The sequence below is a fragment of the Vigna radiata genome, unplaced genomic scaffold, assembly GCF_000741045.1.
Source record: "Vigna radiata var. radiata cultivar VC1973A unplaced genomic scaffold, Vradiata_ver6 scaffold_108, whole genome shotgun sequence".
NCBI lineage: Eukaryota > Viridiplantae > Streptophyta > Magnoliopsida > Fabales > Fabaceae > Vigna > Vigna radiata.
The window spans coordinates 278176-292533 of NW_014543429.1; the positions used below are offsets into that span (position 1 = coordinate 278176).

Here is a 14358-nt window from a genome sequence, read left to right on the forward strand (position 1 = left end):
TTTAACCCCATTTAAAAGAAACATAAACAATTTTTTTTTTTTTTACATGTACTACATTTATTGCCTGCCACATCAATTCATTTTAACCCAACTAAATGACACCTCAACGATAATTGGACACTTGACTTGCACAATCACTTAAACGTTAACATTTTTTAACACCGTTAATAATTGAGACTGATTTGATACATATTTTAAAACTTAGAGACCAAAGATTTATATTTTAAAAGCGAAAATTAAATTGAACACTAATTTATAACTTAGGGACAAAAAATGATTTAAACCTTTTTCTTTTTCTAAAAAATTAATTGTAAGACAAAATTAATAAATATTCCATTAGAGTAATATGAATAAACAAAATATTTGATATTGATAATTCGAAGTGATGAAACAATGACGACAACGACTTGAAATCTGTTTATGCGATAATCAAGGTGGAATTATGTAACTGGAACAACGTCATCTCAATCATGACAAATTAAATTATAAATATTTCAGGTCTTTATTTGGATAGATATAATATATCTAATCATTTTGTTAATATTTTTTATTATTTAACTTTATTAATAATCTTTAATATAAATATATTTTTTATTCATATTTATTAATCTATGAAGTTTGAATTTAAAATAGATTAAAAGTATAATTTTGTTTAAATCACATTGATATGCAATGACTTCTATAGATTAGGTAGATTAATGAGCTGAAAGTAATGTTTTTATACTGCGTACTTAATCAACAACAGAAATCATAATTCAACTAAATTTTAGGAATCTCTAAGGTCATTACCGTCATTTTACGTTGACACAAACTCCGGGAGTCGTGACTTTGCACGAAATGCCAGAATCCTGTGAAGCGAGATTATGCCACGTGTCCTTTCTCAAATCTTGAAGATCTTCTCATAGCCTTGTTCGTTCTCGAGCACCCGGCTTTTGATTTGATCCACGTCAGCAGAGTCGCGTCTGCAAAAACATGCGGACTTGGAAATATCTTCGCCACGTGGCAGTTCACCAACATTCCGCACCTTCACTTCGTCCACGTCATCAGCCGCGGTCATCGCGCTTCCATCCCACCCAATATCTTTCTTTTCCTTCTCCTCTATAACGTCGGCGTTATCTGCTTCTCCACCGTCCTTTCAGATTGGTCAATCTCCTTTCATCTTCACAATAGAACACGACCCACCTTCAAGATTTTTCCCCCCGTTTTTTGGACAATTTTTGTTTTTTTAGATAAATTGTTTATCCTAATTTCGCTTTAAGGTTTAACAGCGGTTTAATTTTTATTATTATTGTTATTATTATGACGTAATGACGTAATTCCAATGTTTTGTGTAATGACTCCATGATGGCGATTTGTGAAGTTTCTCACCTGGTAATCCTCGTTTTATTTTTTGACATTTTTGATTTTGGAATGAGGATATCTTCTTCTTTCTATTTTCAAATCTATTCGTTTTTGACAGTGTCAGCGATTTAGCACGAAGAATACGATGCGTCGTTTCTGGTTCTGGATGTTCATGTTTGAGCAACGATCTTGTGTGTGTAGGGTTACTGCTCTGAAGTTTTGAATTTTCAGTAAATTAAATCACGGAAGGTCTCAGTAAGTTCTTCAGCTTAGTTAGGGTTTGGAAGATACTTACGAAGAGAAATTGAATCACTTCTTGCAGGGGTTGGTGTTTGCTCTAGATCCATGGTTAGTTTTGAATAATTTGTGTTGAATTTGAACTGAATGGTCTTAGAAAGTGATTGTACGCCATTAGGGTTAGAGTTGTTGTAGAAAGGGTTTTGTCTGAGAGCGCTGTGGATATTTGGTCAAGGCATTTGCTAGTCTTTCTTGTATTCATTGTATATATCTAGTGATTTGCAGTTGCATTTGGGTTGGGGTTCGTGGAGATTGTTGGATGTGTGCTGTTTTTCTTTGGATGAGGACGGGTTATATTCACTGTAAATTTAGGCATTCTGGATGACAAGGGTTGTCCAGATGAGTGTCGATGGCGACAGCAAAGAGCTGAAAGAACTGAGTCAGCGCCTACGAGATGGGAAGAAGATTGCTGGCGGGGAACACGAGTTTTGCGAGGGTGATGAAGTGAAATGTAATGGATTAACTGAGGGAGTTAAGGCTGGACAGGAGGGGACTGTGGAGTCCTCTGCTCAGCAGCATATTCCACAACCTCAAGGGGCAATAATATGTTGGGAGAGATTTTTGCATATTAGATCCCTTAAGGTTTTGCTTGTGGAGATTGATGACTCTACTCGTCATGTTGTCACTGCACTGCTTCGCAATTGTAGTTATGAAGGTTAGTTATCTGTTTGTAATCAAATCCTTTAATAATTTGGTTAGGACTGAGCACCTAACTTTTAACAAGTTCTGTTTGATTTGTATAATTTTATGTTGCTTATCTTCTTTTGTATGTTTATTAGCTGTACATAACAGTGCCTCCTAAAAATAGGAGACGTATTATGATGATTGTTCATGTGTGTAAATGTTTAACTTTTAATATCTGAAAATTGCTAAATGATCAATTCAAAATCAACTTTTAAGGTGATATTTGAACTCACTTATATCTATAATTTGATTACACTTTTAGTTAATGTGAGTTCTTCAATACACAACTTCACACTAAGAATAAAACATCTCAAACATGAGACCAAATATTTGTGAGTAATCCAATAGTGAATGATATGATAGACTCACCAAATTTTGTCAGGACAAGTTCAAAAACCAGTCGTTGTACAATTATGAGGGGATTACACAATGGAGAGATCTTCACCAACAAGTCACGAGTCAACAGTACAATAGAACTTTAGTCTACCTTCAACCTAAAACCTTAGGATTATATGATGTGGGTCTTTCTCATTTACTTGTTACTCAACTTTTCCCATTTCTACACAATGCAAGACCTCAACTCATATTTGAACTCCAACAAGTGCCCCTTATGTTTAAGTTTCTTCCACATTGATACACTCTCTTTCAAGTTAGAGCATTTCTTAATCACTAGTATAGTAGTGGTGACTATTACTTGTATTGTTGTATCATAATGAGACACTTGCATTAAACTTTTATCAGAAACACTTTCGATACAAGAGATCTTCAAATATAGGATTCGTCACTTGTTCCAATAACGTATTCAATTAAGTTGGTCATTGAGATGAACTAGGCTTTGATACCACTTTACACAACGGATTTAGGCCTAGCTTGATCTTACAAAGTCAATTTTTGAAATGAAGTTTGTACCTGTTTATATACTAAATTTGGGTATATCTCTAGTCAACATTGGATTTTCAACACACTCTCTTTGACGACTGGACATCTTAAGTGTGAGATTAAATATTTGTAAATGGTTTGATTGGGAACCCAATAGTGGATGACACTATGGACCCAACAAACATTGCTAGGATAAGATGTGACACTATGGATCCAACAAACACTCTTAAAATAAGATGTGATACTATCTTAAGAAGTGAGTTTGAGGCATAACTTAATGCCACAAAATACTATTACTTGTCTTTTCAGTTTCAGTCTCATGTTAGTATCAGAGCGGGTTGATCCCGCTCTAGTTTCTGTCTAGTCTCCTCTGTCGACACCTGTCATTGCTGTCCACAACTGTTCGGTGCACAAAATATCTTTGTAACATATTTCCATAGACGCTTAGCATCGTCATCTTGTTCCTTGGCTGGACTAGAACTAGAAGGTTGGGAACACTCATCTCTACTATAATTTCTGACAAATAAAAGAACACAATGCATCCAATTTATGATAACCGATAAAAATAATGACAACAACCAGTTTTATACAGTAAATTTGATCACATTATTCTAAATACTAATTTTTTTTTTTTATGGACCCTGCGTATGTAAATAAATATGTAATTATATTATATCCTAGTTCTTGTAAGTATATGGCATACAAGCAATCTGTTGTCACGCACAGAATCATTACATTATACAACTATGGTACCGACATGTGATTCACTGATTCCTAATTCTATGCGTTAGCGGTCTTACTTGTGTTTTTTACATCCAGTATGGAAATGGGGGATAATTTTATTCATGGTAAAGTAGAAACACCAGGGAAAGGACCCAGTTGCCTCTAAATATGGAGGTGCTCTGTTAGACTCTTTTACAATATAGGCCAAGCAAGCTTGTAAAGCCTGCCTGACTTTAGTTTTAAAGAGTTTAGTTTCTGTTGTTATGTTTAATTATTGTAAAGCAAGCTCTTATGTATCGATTGACTGAATATCTAATGATTTTTAATATAATTCTGTGATGAGTATAATACTGTTACATGAGAGCTTAATGTGTTTTATTTTTTTCTTTTTCTTTTTTTTTTCCAGTTATTGAAGCAGCTAACGGATTGCAAGCTTGGAAGATATTGGAGGATTTAACCAATCATATTGATCTCATTTTAACTGAAGTGGCAATGCCTGGTTTATCAGGCATTGGTCTTCTGTACAAGATTATGGGCCACAAAACTCGGAAAAATATTCCAGTAGTTAGTAAGTTTTTCCAAGTGCTTGTATATGTTTGGTTTGAAGCATTTCTTTTTCTCATCACATGCCGTAAAAGAGCTACTCTTTTCTATGGCTTCTAATGAAATTGGTCTGCAGTGATGTCATCTCTTGATTCTATGGGTTTAGTCTTTAAGTGTTTGTCAAAGGGTGCGGTTGACTTTCTAGTCAAACCCATTCGGAAGAATGAGCTCAAAAACCTGTGGCAGCACGTTTGGAGAAGATGTCACAGTGTAAGCTGATTTTCATTTTTCTTTCCTCACGTTTTATTTTCTATTTCCTTTTCTTTTATGGCCAATAATATGTATGAGGATACAAGAAGTCTCCTTTGCTAAATCTATGGGCTCAAAATACTATGGTAGGATTGATGTAAATGCTAGAGTTACTGATTATTACTACTACCATCAGTATTATAATTATTAAATAAATGTCCATGGATTTTTTCTCAAAGTCAATGTAAGATTTGTGATACTTTATTTCATGCTTAAAATTGTCTATTTCATATGATATGGGCCTCTGTTTACTTTGTCAATTATGAGCATTGCAGTCTAGTGGGAGTGGCAGTGAAAGTGGAACGCAAACACAGAAATCTGTAAAATCAAAAAGTCTTGAGAAGTCTGATAATAATTCTGGGAGCAATGACGAAGATGATAATGGAAGTGTAGGCCTGAATAATGGGGATGGAAGTGACAATGGTAGTGGCACTCAGGTATAAATTCTGTATTTTTTGAAAATCACACATGCATGGATCTTAAGGGTAAAGTTAGATTTCACGGATCTCTTTTATTTTTATTTGTCAATTCATGCTCGTTGAAATATGAGTGTAAATATTAAACAATATAGATACATAGATTGATTGAATAATAAATATAGATTTGTTTGTAAGAGGTCCCTAAAATTAAGGGATTGAGATTAAGAGTTTTATTTCTTGAGATTTATTTCCTTTTATTAGGATTTCATTTTTCCTTTAAATACCAATGTATTGTTTTTTTTTTCATATTCAGAAAAGTATCCCATGATTATTGCTTATTGCCTATACATTTTTTCACATGGTATCAAAGCTAAGTTTTTTCCCCGGTGTCTTTTTTACCCCTTGCGGTCTTCATTGCCATTTTATCTTCAAGAGGGTGCAACCCTTCATTGCTGCAATTTCATCTCAGCAACCCTTATTGCTGTTTTCCCTTTGTAAAAAATCACCCATTACACAGCCAGTTGCTGATTTACATCTCCATGATGTCTTATTTAAAATCAACAAAAGAAGATTATTCTAGTCTTTCACAAAAGACTGGTGAACTGAGGCATTAGAGGTCCTTATGCAGCAGATTTATACCAAAGATTTAGGTTCTCTCAAATTTTTCTTAAGCATTGAAGTTTCCCAATCCTTTTTTAGCATTGTTTATCAAATAAGTATGCACTGGAAATTCTCACGGAAAGTAGTATGCTTAATTTGTCTTGTGGTACTCTTATGGATCTCAATATCAAGCTTTTTCTAGGTTAAGGAGCCTTTAAAAGACCCGAAAAGATATTAATGCATAGTAGGTAGGCTCAATTATCTCACCACAACAACTTTGATATCACTTTTGCAATTAGTGTGGCAAGTCAATCTCTAAATTTTCCTTGTTATAGCCATTGGGATTGTTAGAATAATTACATTTATATATCATCATTTAGCCTAAGTAGGGTGTAGTGTCCTAGACAATTTATTAGTTGTACCTAGTTTTGCACCTAGGTGCCTAGTGATGTCCCTTAATCTTCCATGTACTCTTGTATTAGTTTTTCATTATAAATAGAAGACTGAGAGGGATCGGAGCGGGTTAATCTCTAGAAATATATTTTCTGTTTTAATCTCAAGTTGGCATCAAAGCGGGTTGATTTTGCTCTGGTTCTTGTCTTGTCTCATCCATCGATATTAGTCATTGCTGTCTGCACTTGTCCCGTGCCAATTGTTGTTATCCGCCATTGTCCAACGTTGTTTCGTTGCATTCCACCTCTATCTACAGTTGTCCACTACAGGTTGAAACTATCCAATACCGTTAACCACTGTTCTTTGCCATTTTGTTACCGTTTGCCGTTGTCTGTCGTTGTTTGCCGTCTTTTGCGGTCACAATTTCGTTCGGGCGATCATCGGATCTAGATCGCCTCCCCACGCGACGACCTACCCTGTCGGTGCTGAAGTCTAGTTCTCTTGCATGCGCTACCATGGGCATCATCTTTGTGCATTGCAAACATGCGTGTGTTGTCCATGTGCTGCTGTCCGCTCGTCAGAACGACACCTCTTATCCTCCATAACTGTTGCCGGACTTCCCTCTCTCTATTATGACCCTCAAAACTTTATTTCAGTGAAGTCCATAAGCCACCCTTGTGGAAATTCACCTAGGGTTTTTGTTTTCCTGGTTGTTTTTTGTTCCTTGAAATGGTGATTGGAAGTGTTATTTTATTCTCTGGAGTCCTTCAATTACTTTCAAGAAGCTAAATGGGAAAAATTATCTATCTTTGTATGCTATTGTTGAAATGTGGTTTCTTGGCCAAGGACATTATGACCACCTTGAGCAAGCTGGAAGCCATGTGCTTGCTGAAAAAGCTTAACAAACAGATTTCCATTTGTACGTCCTATTATGGCAATCAGTGGAACCAAGACTTCTTATGTCCCTTAGAGCTTTCAAAACTTGTATTCCTTTTGGAAGAAAGCTCAAAGCATCTATGCCGATGATATTCAAATTCGGAAAACAAGCTTGCATTTCTTAAAATGACATACCATAATCTGGTATCCTTCATTACCAAGCTGTTGAAGAATTGGGGATGTTCTGGAAGTCAAATCTTTAAGGATATCAAAGAAGAAATTGGACAAACACTATATGGTGCTGATCCTTCATGCTCTACATCTAGACTTTGACCTTATCACTAATCATGGGTTCCTTTTATTGAAACTTTAACCACACATCTTCGTATCCTGGTGCTTCAAACTCAGGAAGCTCATAAACTAGTGGAACCATTTGTCATGGTTGCCACACAAGGAAGAAGAGGACATAGCACTAGAGGAGGAGGATGTGGAGCTCGAGGGCGTCTTATCTCACTTACAGAGTTGAGAGAAACTAAAAATTTTATTACTTTACTTCTCTAAACCCTAATACACCATACTACCTTATTTATATGGGATGGTAGTTCAACATACAAGGAATGTAAGGAAGCTCATAAAAACCTAGTAAAAAATACATTACATTTCAATGATCTCCAAGGCTGAAACTACCAATTCCAAGTTCACTGAGGATGAATATCTAGAGTATCTACGATTAAAGTCTAACAACTTGGTATAGACATCTTAATTTCCGAGTACATCACAACCTGCATTTCTCAATCCATGGAAGGTGAAAATTCATGGGTAATTGACTCAGGTGCTTTTGATCACATTTTTTGTAATACCTTTGTTTTCAACCATTTTCTTTCAAGAAAAACCTCATTTCATAACCCTTGCAAATGACTCTAAAACTTCATCAAAGGGAGCTTGTCAAGTTTCCCTGTCTCCCTCCCTAAATCTGAAGTTTGTCCATTTTGTCCCCAATTGTTCTTTCAATTTAATTTCCTTAAGTTAATTAACCAAAATGTTAGATTGTTCAATAACTTTCAATCACAAATCTTTTGTTATATAAGAGCGTGATTCAGGGAGATGGATTGGAGAAATGAAGCTGGAGTATTATACCATTTTGCATCTCGTCCAAGGGTGTCCTATGCTGCAACTCCTAGTCCTAAAATGTTACATAATTAGCTTGTGATGTCAACTAGAATGTGAGTCATGTCAACTAGGAAAACATGTTTGATCTACCTTTACTAAAAGGTCTCAATCAATGTGTAATTCTAGTTTTTCTATTATCCATTTTGATATCTAGGGACTTAGTCGCTTCTCCTTTTTTTGTTTCAGGTATTTTGTTACCTTCATTGATAAGTATTCAAGATGTACTTGGGTTTATATTATGAAAGATCGCTATGAATTGTTACCCATCTTTACATCCTTTTTCAATGAAATCAAGAATCAATTTAGTCAAGTAATTAAGAAGTGACAATGCCAAAGAGTACTTTGCATCCACTTTCTTTTGCAATCTTGAGTTTCCATAGTATATTACATCAGTCCACTTGTCTACATACACTACTACAAAATGGTATAGCAGAAAGGAAGAATAGACACTTGGTTGAAACTACTTATATCCCTTTTGCTTGGTGCCCATATTTCTATCCATAATTGGGAGATGCCATCTTAACTACATGCTTTTTTATTAATAGGATGCCCTCCTCTTCTCTTAATTATAAAGTCCCTTTTTCTATTCTCTTTTCAAATGATAATCTCTTTAACACCTCTGCTCAAGTTTTTGCTTGTGTATGTTTTGTTCATGACATGTCTCCAAGACTAGATGAGCTTTCTGTTCGTGTTATCAAATGTGTCTTTTTCGGCTATTCTCGATTTCAAAAAGGGTATCAGTGTTACTCTCTTGAAACCAAGAAGTACTACATGTCTGTCAATGTTATATTCTTTGAACAAACTCCTTACTTCTCTTCATCTGTTCACAATGTTCATATCCTCTAGCTTTTCCTTCCTATTCCAGTGGTTGAGTCCAATATTTCTAATGTCTTTATTAATCCAAGCCTTGATCAAAATCCTTCTTTACCTTCCTTTCCACATATTGATATCTTCTAACACAAGACCTTAATGGATAGTCCACCTCTCCAAGAAAATGGTGAATCCCCTACTTTAGATTCTTCTGCCTTGTCACTTCATACCACCTCCTGGTGAAGTTGATTTAGGTTGGTCCATTGCTCTCAGAAAAGGTACTTGTGCCATTCGAAACCCACATCCTATTTATAATTTTCTTAGCTATCTGTTAAGGTTCTTGGTAGAAACCCTAGAATATCCTTTGGTTTGGTCCACACAGAACTCACACACAACACACGTAAATGACAAAGGTTTCTTTTAGTGCTGGAATGCACAAACATGAAAACAACCAAGGAAGCAATCCTTCCTCCCCAGGATTTAATGATCTTGTCAACACATTTTACAAAACAAAACATGTCCCCAAAGACACTTATTTTCCCTTTTATATTAGGTACAAAAGCAACTAACAACAAACTAGACAAACTAACACCCCTTGCCTGACTAACAACCTTTCTCTACCCTCTAACCGCTTATGTCTTGTTTTTTGTCCCTTTTTTCCTAACATAGACCCTTGGGGTCCCCATCACTATCCAATATTATCGCCTTCCTATTATTCTTTTTTATCCTGAGTGTCTCCTTTGGTTATACCCAAAAATGTCAATGAAGCATTTGTTCATCCTGGATGGTGACAAGCCATGATTGTAGAAATGCATGCTCTTGACTACAATAATACTTGGGAGCTCGTGCTCCTTCTATAGAGCAAAAAGACAATTGGTTGTTGATGGGTGTATGCAATTAAAGTTAGCTCTGATGGTGAAATTGATCTACTAAAAACCTAGTTAGTTGCAAAAGGGTACACTCAGGTTTATGGCCTTGATTATTGTGACACTTTCTCTACCGTGGCCATGATGACTGCTATTCGCCTCTTCTTTGTAATGGAAAAATTTTTTCATTGGTCATTTCACCAATTGGATATCAAGAATGGCTTCCTCTACAATGATCTTGAGGAAGAAGTTTATATGGAACAACCTCTTGGGTTTGTTGCTCAGGGGGAGTATGATATGGTATGCAAATTAGAGCGATCTCTATAAGGCCCTAAGCAATCACCACGTGCTTGGTTTGGAAAGTTTAGCTCCATTGTTCAAAAATTTAGACTAAAAAGCAGCGAAGCAGATTGTTCGATTTTTTACTGTCATACATCTCTTGGGAAATGTGTTAACTTAATAGTGTATGTTGATGATATAGTCATTTCAAGGAATGTTACTGTTGAAATATCTCAACTAAAGGAGTACTTGTATAGACTTTTTCAAACCAAGGATCTTGGAAGTCTTAAATACTTCTTAGGCTTTGAAGTAGCCGAGTCAAAAGATTGAATTGTAGTCTGCAAAGGAAGTATGCTCTTGATATATTACAAGAGCCAAGCATGATTGATTGTAGACCGATAGACAGTTTTATGGACCTATATCAAAAATTAACAACAAAAGAAGGTTAATTATTCTCCGATCTAGAGAGATACAGGAGGCTGGTAGGAAAACTTATTTATCTTACTATTACAAGGCCGATTCTATCTTTTGTAGTTGGAGTGGTTAGTCAATTCATGTAGGGTCCATGTGTTGGCCATTGGAATGCTATCATTCTCAAGGGTTGTTATATGAAGATATAGGTGTTATTGATAGATGGTCTACTATCGGATATTGTGTTTTCCTTGGAGGAAACATTATTTCATGGAAAAGTAAGAAACAAAATGCAGTGGCTCGATCAATAGATGAAGTTGAATATAGGGCAATGTCGTCACTGACATGCGAACTTCTATGGGTGAAGCAATTTCTTCAAGAGCTCAACTGTTAGAATTATTGGTTAGTGTGTGTGAGTTGTGTGTGAGCTGTGTGTATGAGCATAATGGTAGAATAATTACTAAGTCTACCTATGTTAGTGGAGTTAGTAGGACTAAAGTAGGGAGTAGTGTGTTGGGTTATCTCTAATGATTGTATCTAGCAGTCTAGGACAGTTCCTTGACCTTCCATCTCTCTATTGTATCAACTTTTTATCAATATAAATAGTAGAACATGAGAAGGGTCCATTAAGTCCTTTAGAAATATATTTCTCTGTTTTAATCTCAACATGGTATCAGAGCAGGTTCTTTGATCCTCTAGCGCCTGTCTTTGTTGTTCGCCGGCGGCCGGCTGCCATGGTCGCCGGCGGTCCCTAAAAGTTTTTTTTTCAACCTATGCCTTTGTGCTTTAGTGGGCAGTCCTCCTCTAATATCACTGACACTTTGCTTTTCTGATAACAACTAAGAAGCTGTTCTTCCATTCATCTATACCCAGAATCAAGGAAACAAGTCTCCTGGGAACCCTAGAAAGGCAACTGCTTCCACTTCGCATCATTTCCTCTCCGTTGACTTGATGTTGTTGATACCACAGTCAGCGCCGTACAGTCAGCCGCCATTGTCGCCGGCCACCGTCGCAGTTTCGACCGGTGACCAGCGGATCTGGATCGTCTCCTCGAGCGACGTCTAACCTCAACCGGTGACCAGTGGATCTGGACCAGAATCCGCTCAAAACGCCTCCACGCGTCGCCGTTCTCCAGCTGAGCTCGGACAGGTGTTTCTCACGCGCCGCTCTATAGGTGTCGAAATCACACCGCGCCACAGCCGGTCGTCTCGCCGGACTTTCCTCTCTCTGATCTCGAAGGCGGAGACAGGAAAAGGCCGAAATAGCCCAACGGGGGTTTTGAAGGTGATTTTGCCGGTGGGAGGGTCATCGACGTAGATGTCACTGAGCCTGATCTAGAGCAATAGCTCCTTCGTCTTCACCCGGTGAGCTTGGAGATCTTTCCCTTTTCTACATGAGCAGTGACCTCCGGCGCGTAGGACACAAGTTTACCGATTTTTTCGAACTTACCATTGGGGAGAGCGATTTCCTTGAGTAGCTCTTTCGACTTCACTTGGCAGATTTGGTCCCCGTGGTACACCTCTGATTTGTTCTTGACATCCTTTGCTACCAGAGCCATGGTCACAACGGTGATGATGATTGCTTTATGCTCTTTTAGGTTATCCAAGTTAGAGAAAGAGGAAGTGTTCTTCACCTTTTCTTCCACCTTCACGTTTATGCCGTTCAGTTGTGAGGGGGAGAAAGTTTAAGCCGCTGCAGGGTAGTGTAGTCCTTGCAGATTTGTTATTTGTTGCTGCAAGACGTCAATTTCTTTTGTTGACTTCATTTATATGTGTTTATCCAAAGCAATTGTGATACTTCCAATTCCAGTCAACAATTTCAATGTTTCCATCGTGAGGGGGAGTATGGTTCCAAGACACTGCAAGCCAAATATGGCAGTTCAAGTCACATAAGTATGGTTGTCCCTATAGTTTTGTAGCTTTCAGCCACTACAGGCCCCATCACCCATTCATCTCAGAGATGGGGAGTTTAGGCCACATAAGTATGGTAGTCTCTGTAGATTTGTCGCATTTAGCCACGGTCCCATCACCCATCAGTCTCAGAGATGGCAGTCCCTGCAGTTTTGTCGTATTTAGCCACTACAGGCCCCATCCTTACTTGATGAGGGATTTCGTCCTTGCAGATTGTCATTGTCCACCACTGCTCTCCGTCATCCACTTTTGAAGATGAAGTTTCACAAGCTGCTGTTAGTTGTTCGTTAACGTGTGAGAACACACTGCCTCACACTCTTGAAGAAAAATCATCTGTTTCAAAATTGAGTTTTTCTATTCCAAGCTTGGTTCATACAATTTATATGCTCCAGCTTGAGGGAGAGTGTTAGAATTATTGGTTAGTGTGTGTGAGTTATGTGTGAGCTGTGTGTATGAGCTTAATGGTAGAATAATTACTAAGTCTACCTATGTTAGTGTAGTTAGTAGGACTAAAGTAGTGAGTAGTGTGTTCGGTTATCTCTAATGATTGTACCTAGCAATCTAGGACAGTTCCTTGACCTTCCATCTCCCTATTGTATCAACTTTTTATCAATATAAATAGTAGAACATGAGAAGGGTCCATTAAGTCTTTTAGAAATATATTTCTCTGTTTTAATCTCAACAATGCTATCATTCGCAGTCTAAGGTATGTTAAAAAGGCTTTCGATCAAGGGTTGTTATATGAAGATATAGAAAGCATTTAGGTCTTTGGGTACTGTAATGCAAATTGGCCAGATTCGCTTATTGATAGATGGTCTATTATCGGATATTGTGTTTTCCTTGGAGGTAACATTATTTCATGGAAAAGTAAGAAACAAAATGTAGTGGCTCGATCAATAGATGAAGTTGAATATAGGGCAATGTCGTCACTAACATATGAACTTATATGGGTGAAGCAATTTCTTCAAGAGCTCAACTTCTTTGACATTTAGACTATGAAGATGTATGGTGAGCTCAACTTCTTTGACATCTAGACTATGAAGATGTATTGTGATAATCAAGTTGTGTTCCACATTGAATCAAATCCAGTGTTTCATGAGAGAACTAAACATATAGAAATTGATTATTATTTTGTTTGTGAAAGTAGTTGATAAAAGAAATATATACTAAGTTTGTTGGATCAAATGATCAACTCGCATATGTGTTGACCACGTCATTAAGGAGATCTTAGATTAAGTTTATTTGTTTCAAGCTTGGTACATACAATGTATCCTTCATCTTGAGGGAGAGTGTTATGCTCTTACTGGGAAATCTGATCTCATGGATAAGCAAAAAGCAAAACATAGTCGCTAGGTCCAATGCAAAAGCAAAATACTGTGGTATGGCAACAACCACTTGTGAGCTTACTTGTGTTTGTCCATATTCATATTCTATTCCATGGAAAGTGAGATCCTAAATCTGTTAAATGCTTTTTCATTGGTTATGCATCTAATGAAAAGGGATATTGGTGTTACCATCCTCCAAGTCAAAAAGTTTTATATCTCCATGGATGTGACTTTTGATGAAACTAAATCTTTTTACGAATGCCCTCAACTTTAAGGGGAGAGTTCTTTTGAATCTCTCGAGTCATCTTTTGTCCCTTTTATACAAGAACTGTCTCATATTACTCCTGGTAGTCTTGATAGTTTTGCTGGCATGTCTCGAATGAATATCTCTAAAGCTACTCCTAACAAGGGCATCTTTGTTCCCGAGTCAAGGTCAACTCTAGAAATTAGTCATCTTTCTGAAGCTACTCCTGGCTAGGGCATGTTTGTTCCTGAGTTAGGGACAGTTCAGAAATTAGTCGTC

The 14358-nt window shown here is 37.0% G+C and overlaps 1 protein-coding gene across 5 annotated transcripts in view; it reads left to right on the top strand.

Moving 5' to 3' along the window:
• The first annotated feature begins 981 nt into the window (after positions 1-981).
• The window catches only part of LOC106754416 (two-component response regulator-like APRR7), a 34594-nt gene continuing 21217 nt past the window's right edge, over positions 982-14358 (top strand). Inside the window, exons 1-6 of one of the 5 annotated variants that reach the window (XM_022777954.1) lie at positions 987-1371; positions 1460-1689; positions 1854-2293; positions 4331-4492; positions 4604-4737; positions 5052-5213. In XM_022777954.1, coding sequence (XP_022633675.1) covers positions 1960-2293; positions 4331-4492; positions 4604-4737; positions 5052-5213 — 792 coding nt within the window. In that variant the 5' untranslated portion in view covers positions 987-1371; positions 1460-1689; positions 1854-1959. Of the gene's footprint in view, positions 1372-1459; positions 2294-4330; positions 4493-4603; positions 4738-5051; positions 5214-14358 lie in introns of all 5 variants that reach the window. The other 4 variants (XM_014636425.2, XM_022777955.1, XM_014636428.2 and 1 more) reach the window with 4 other exon arrangements.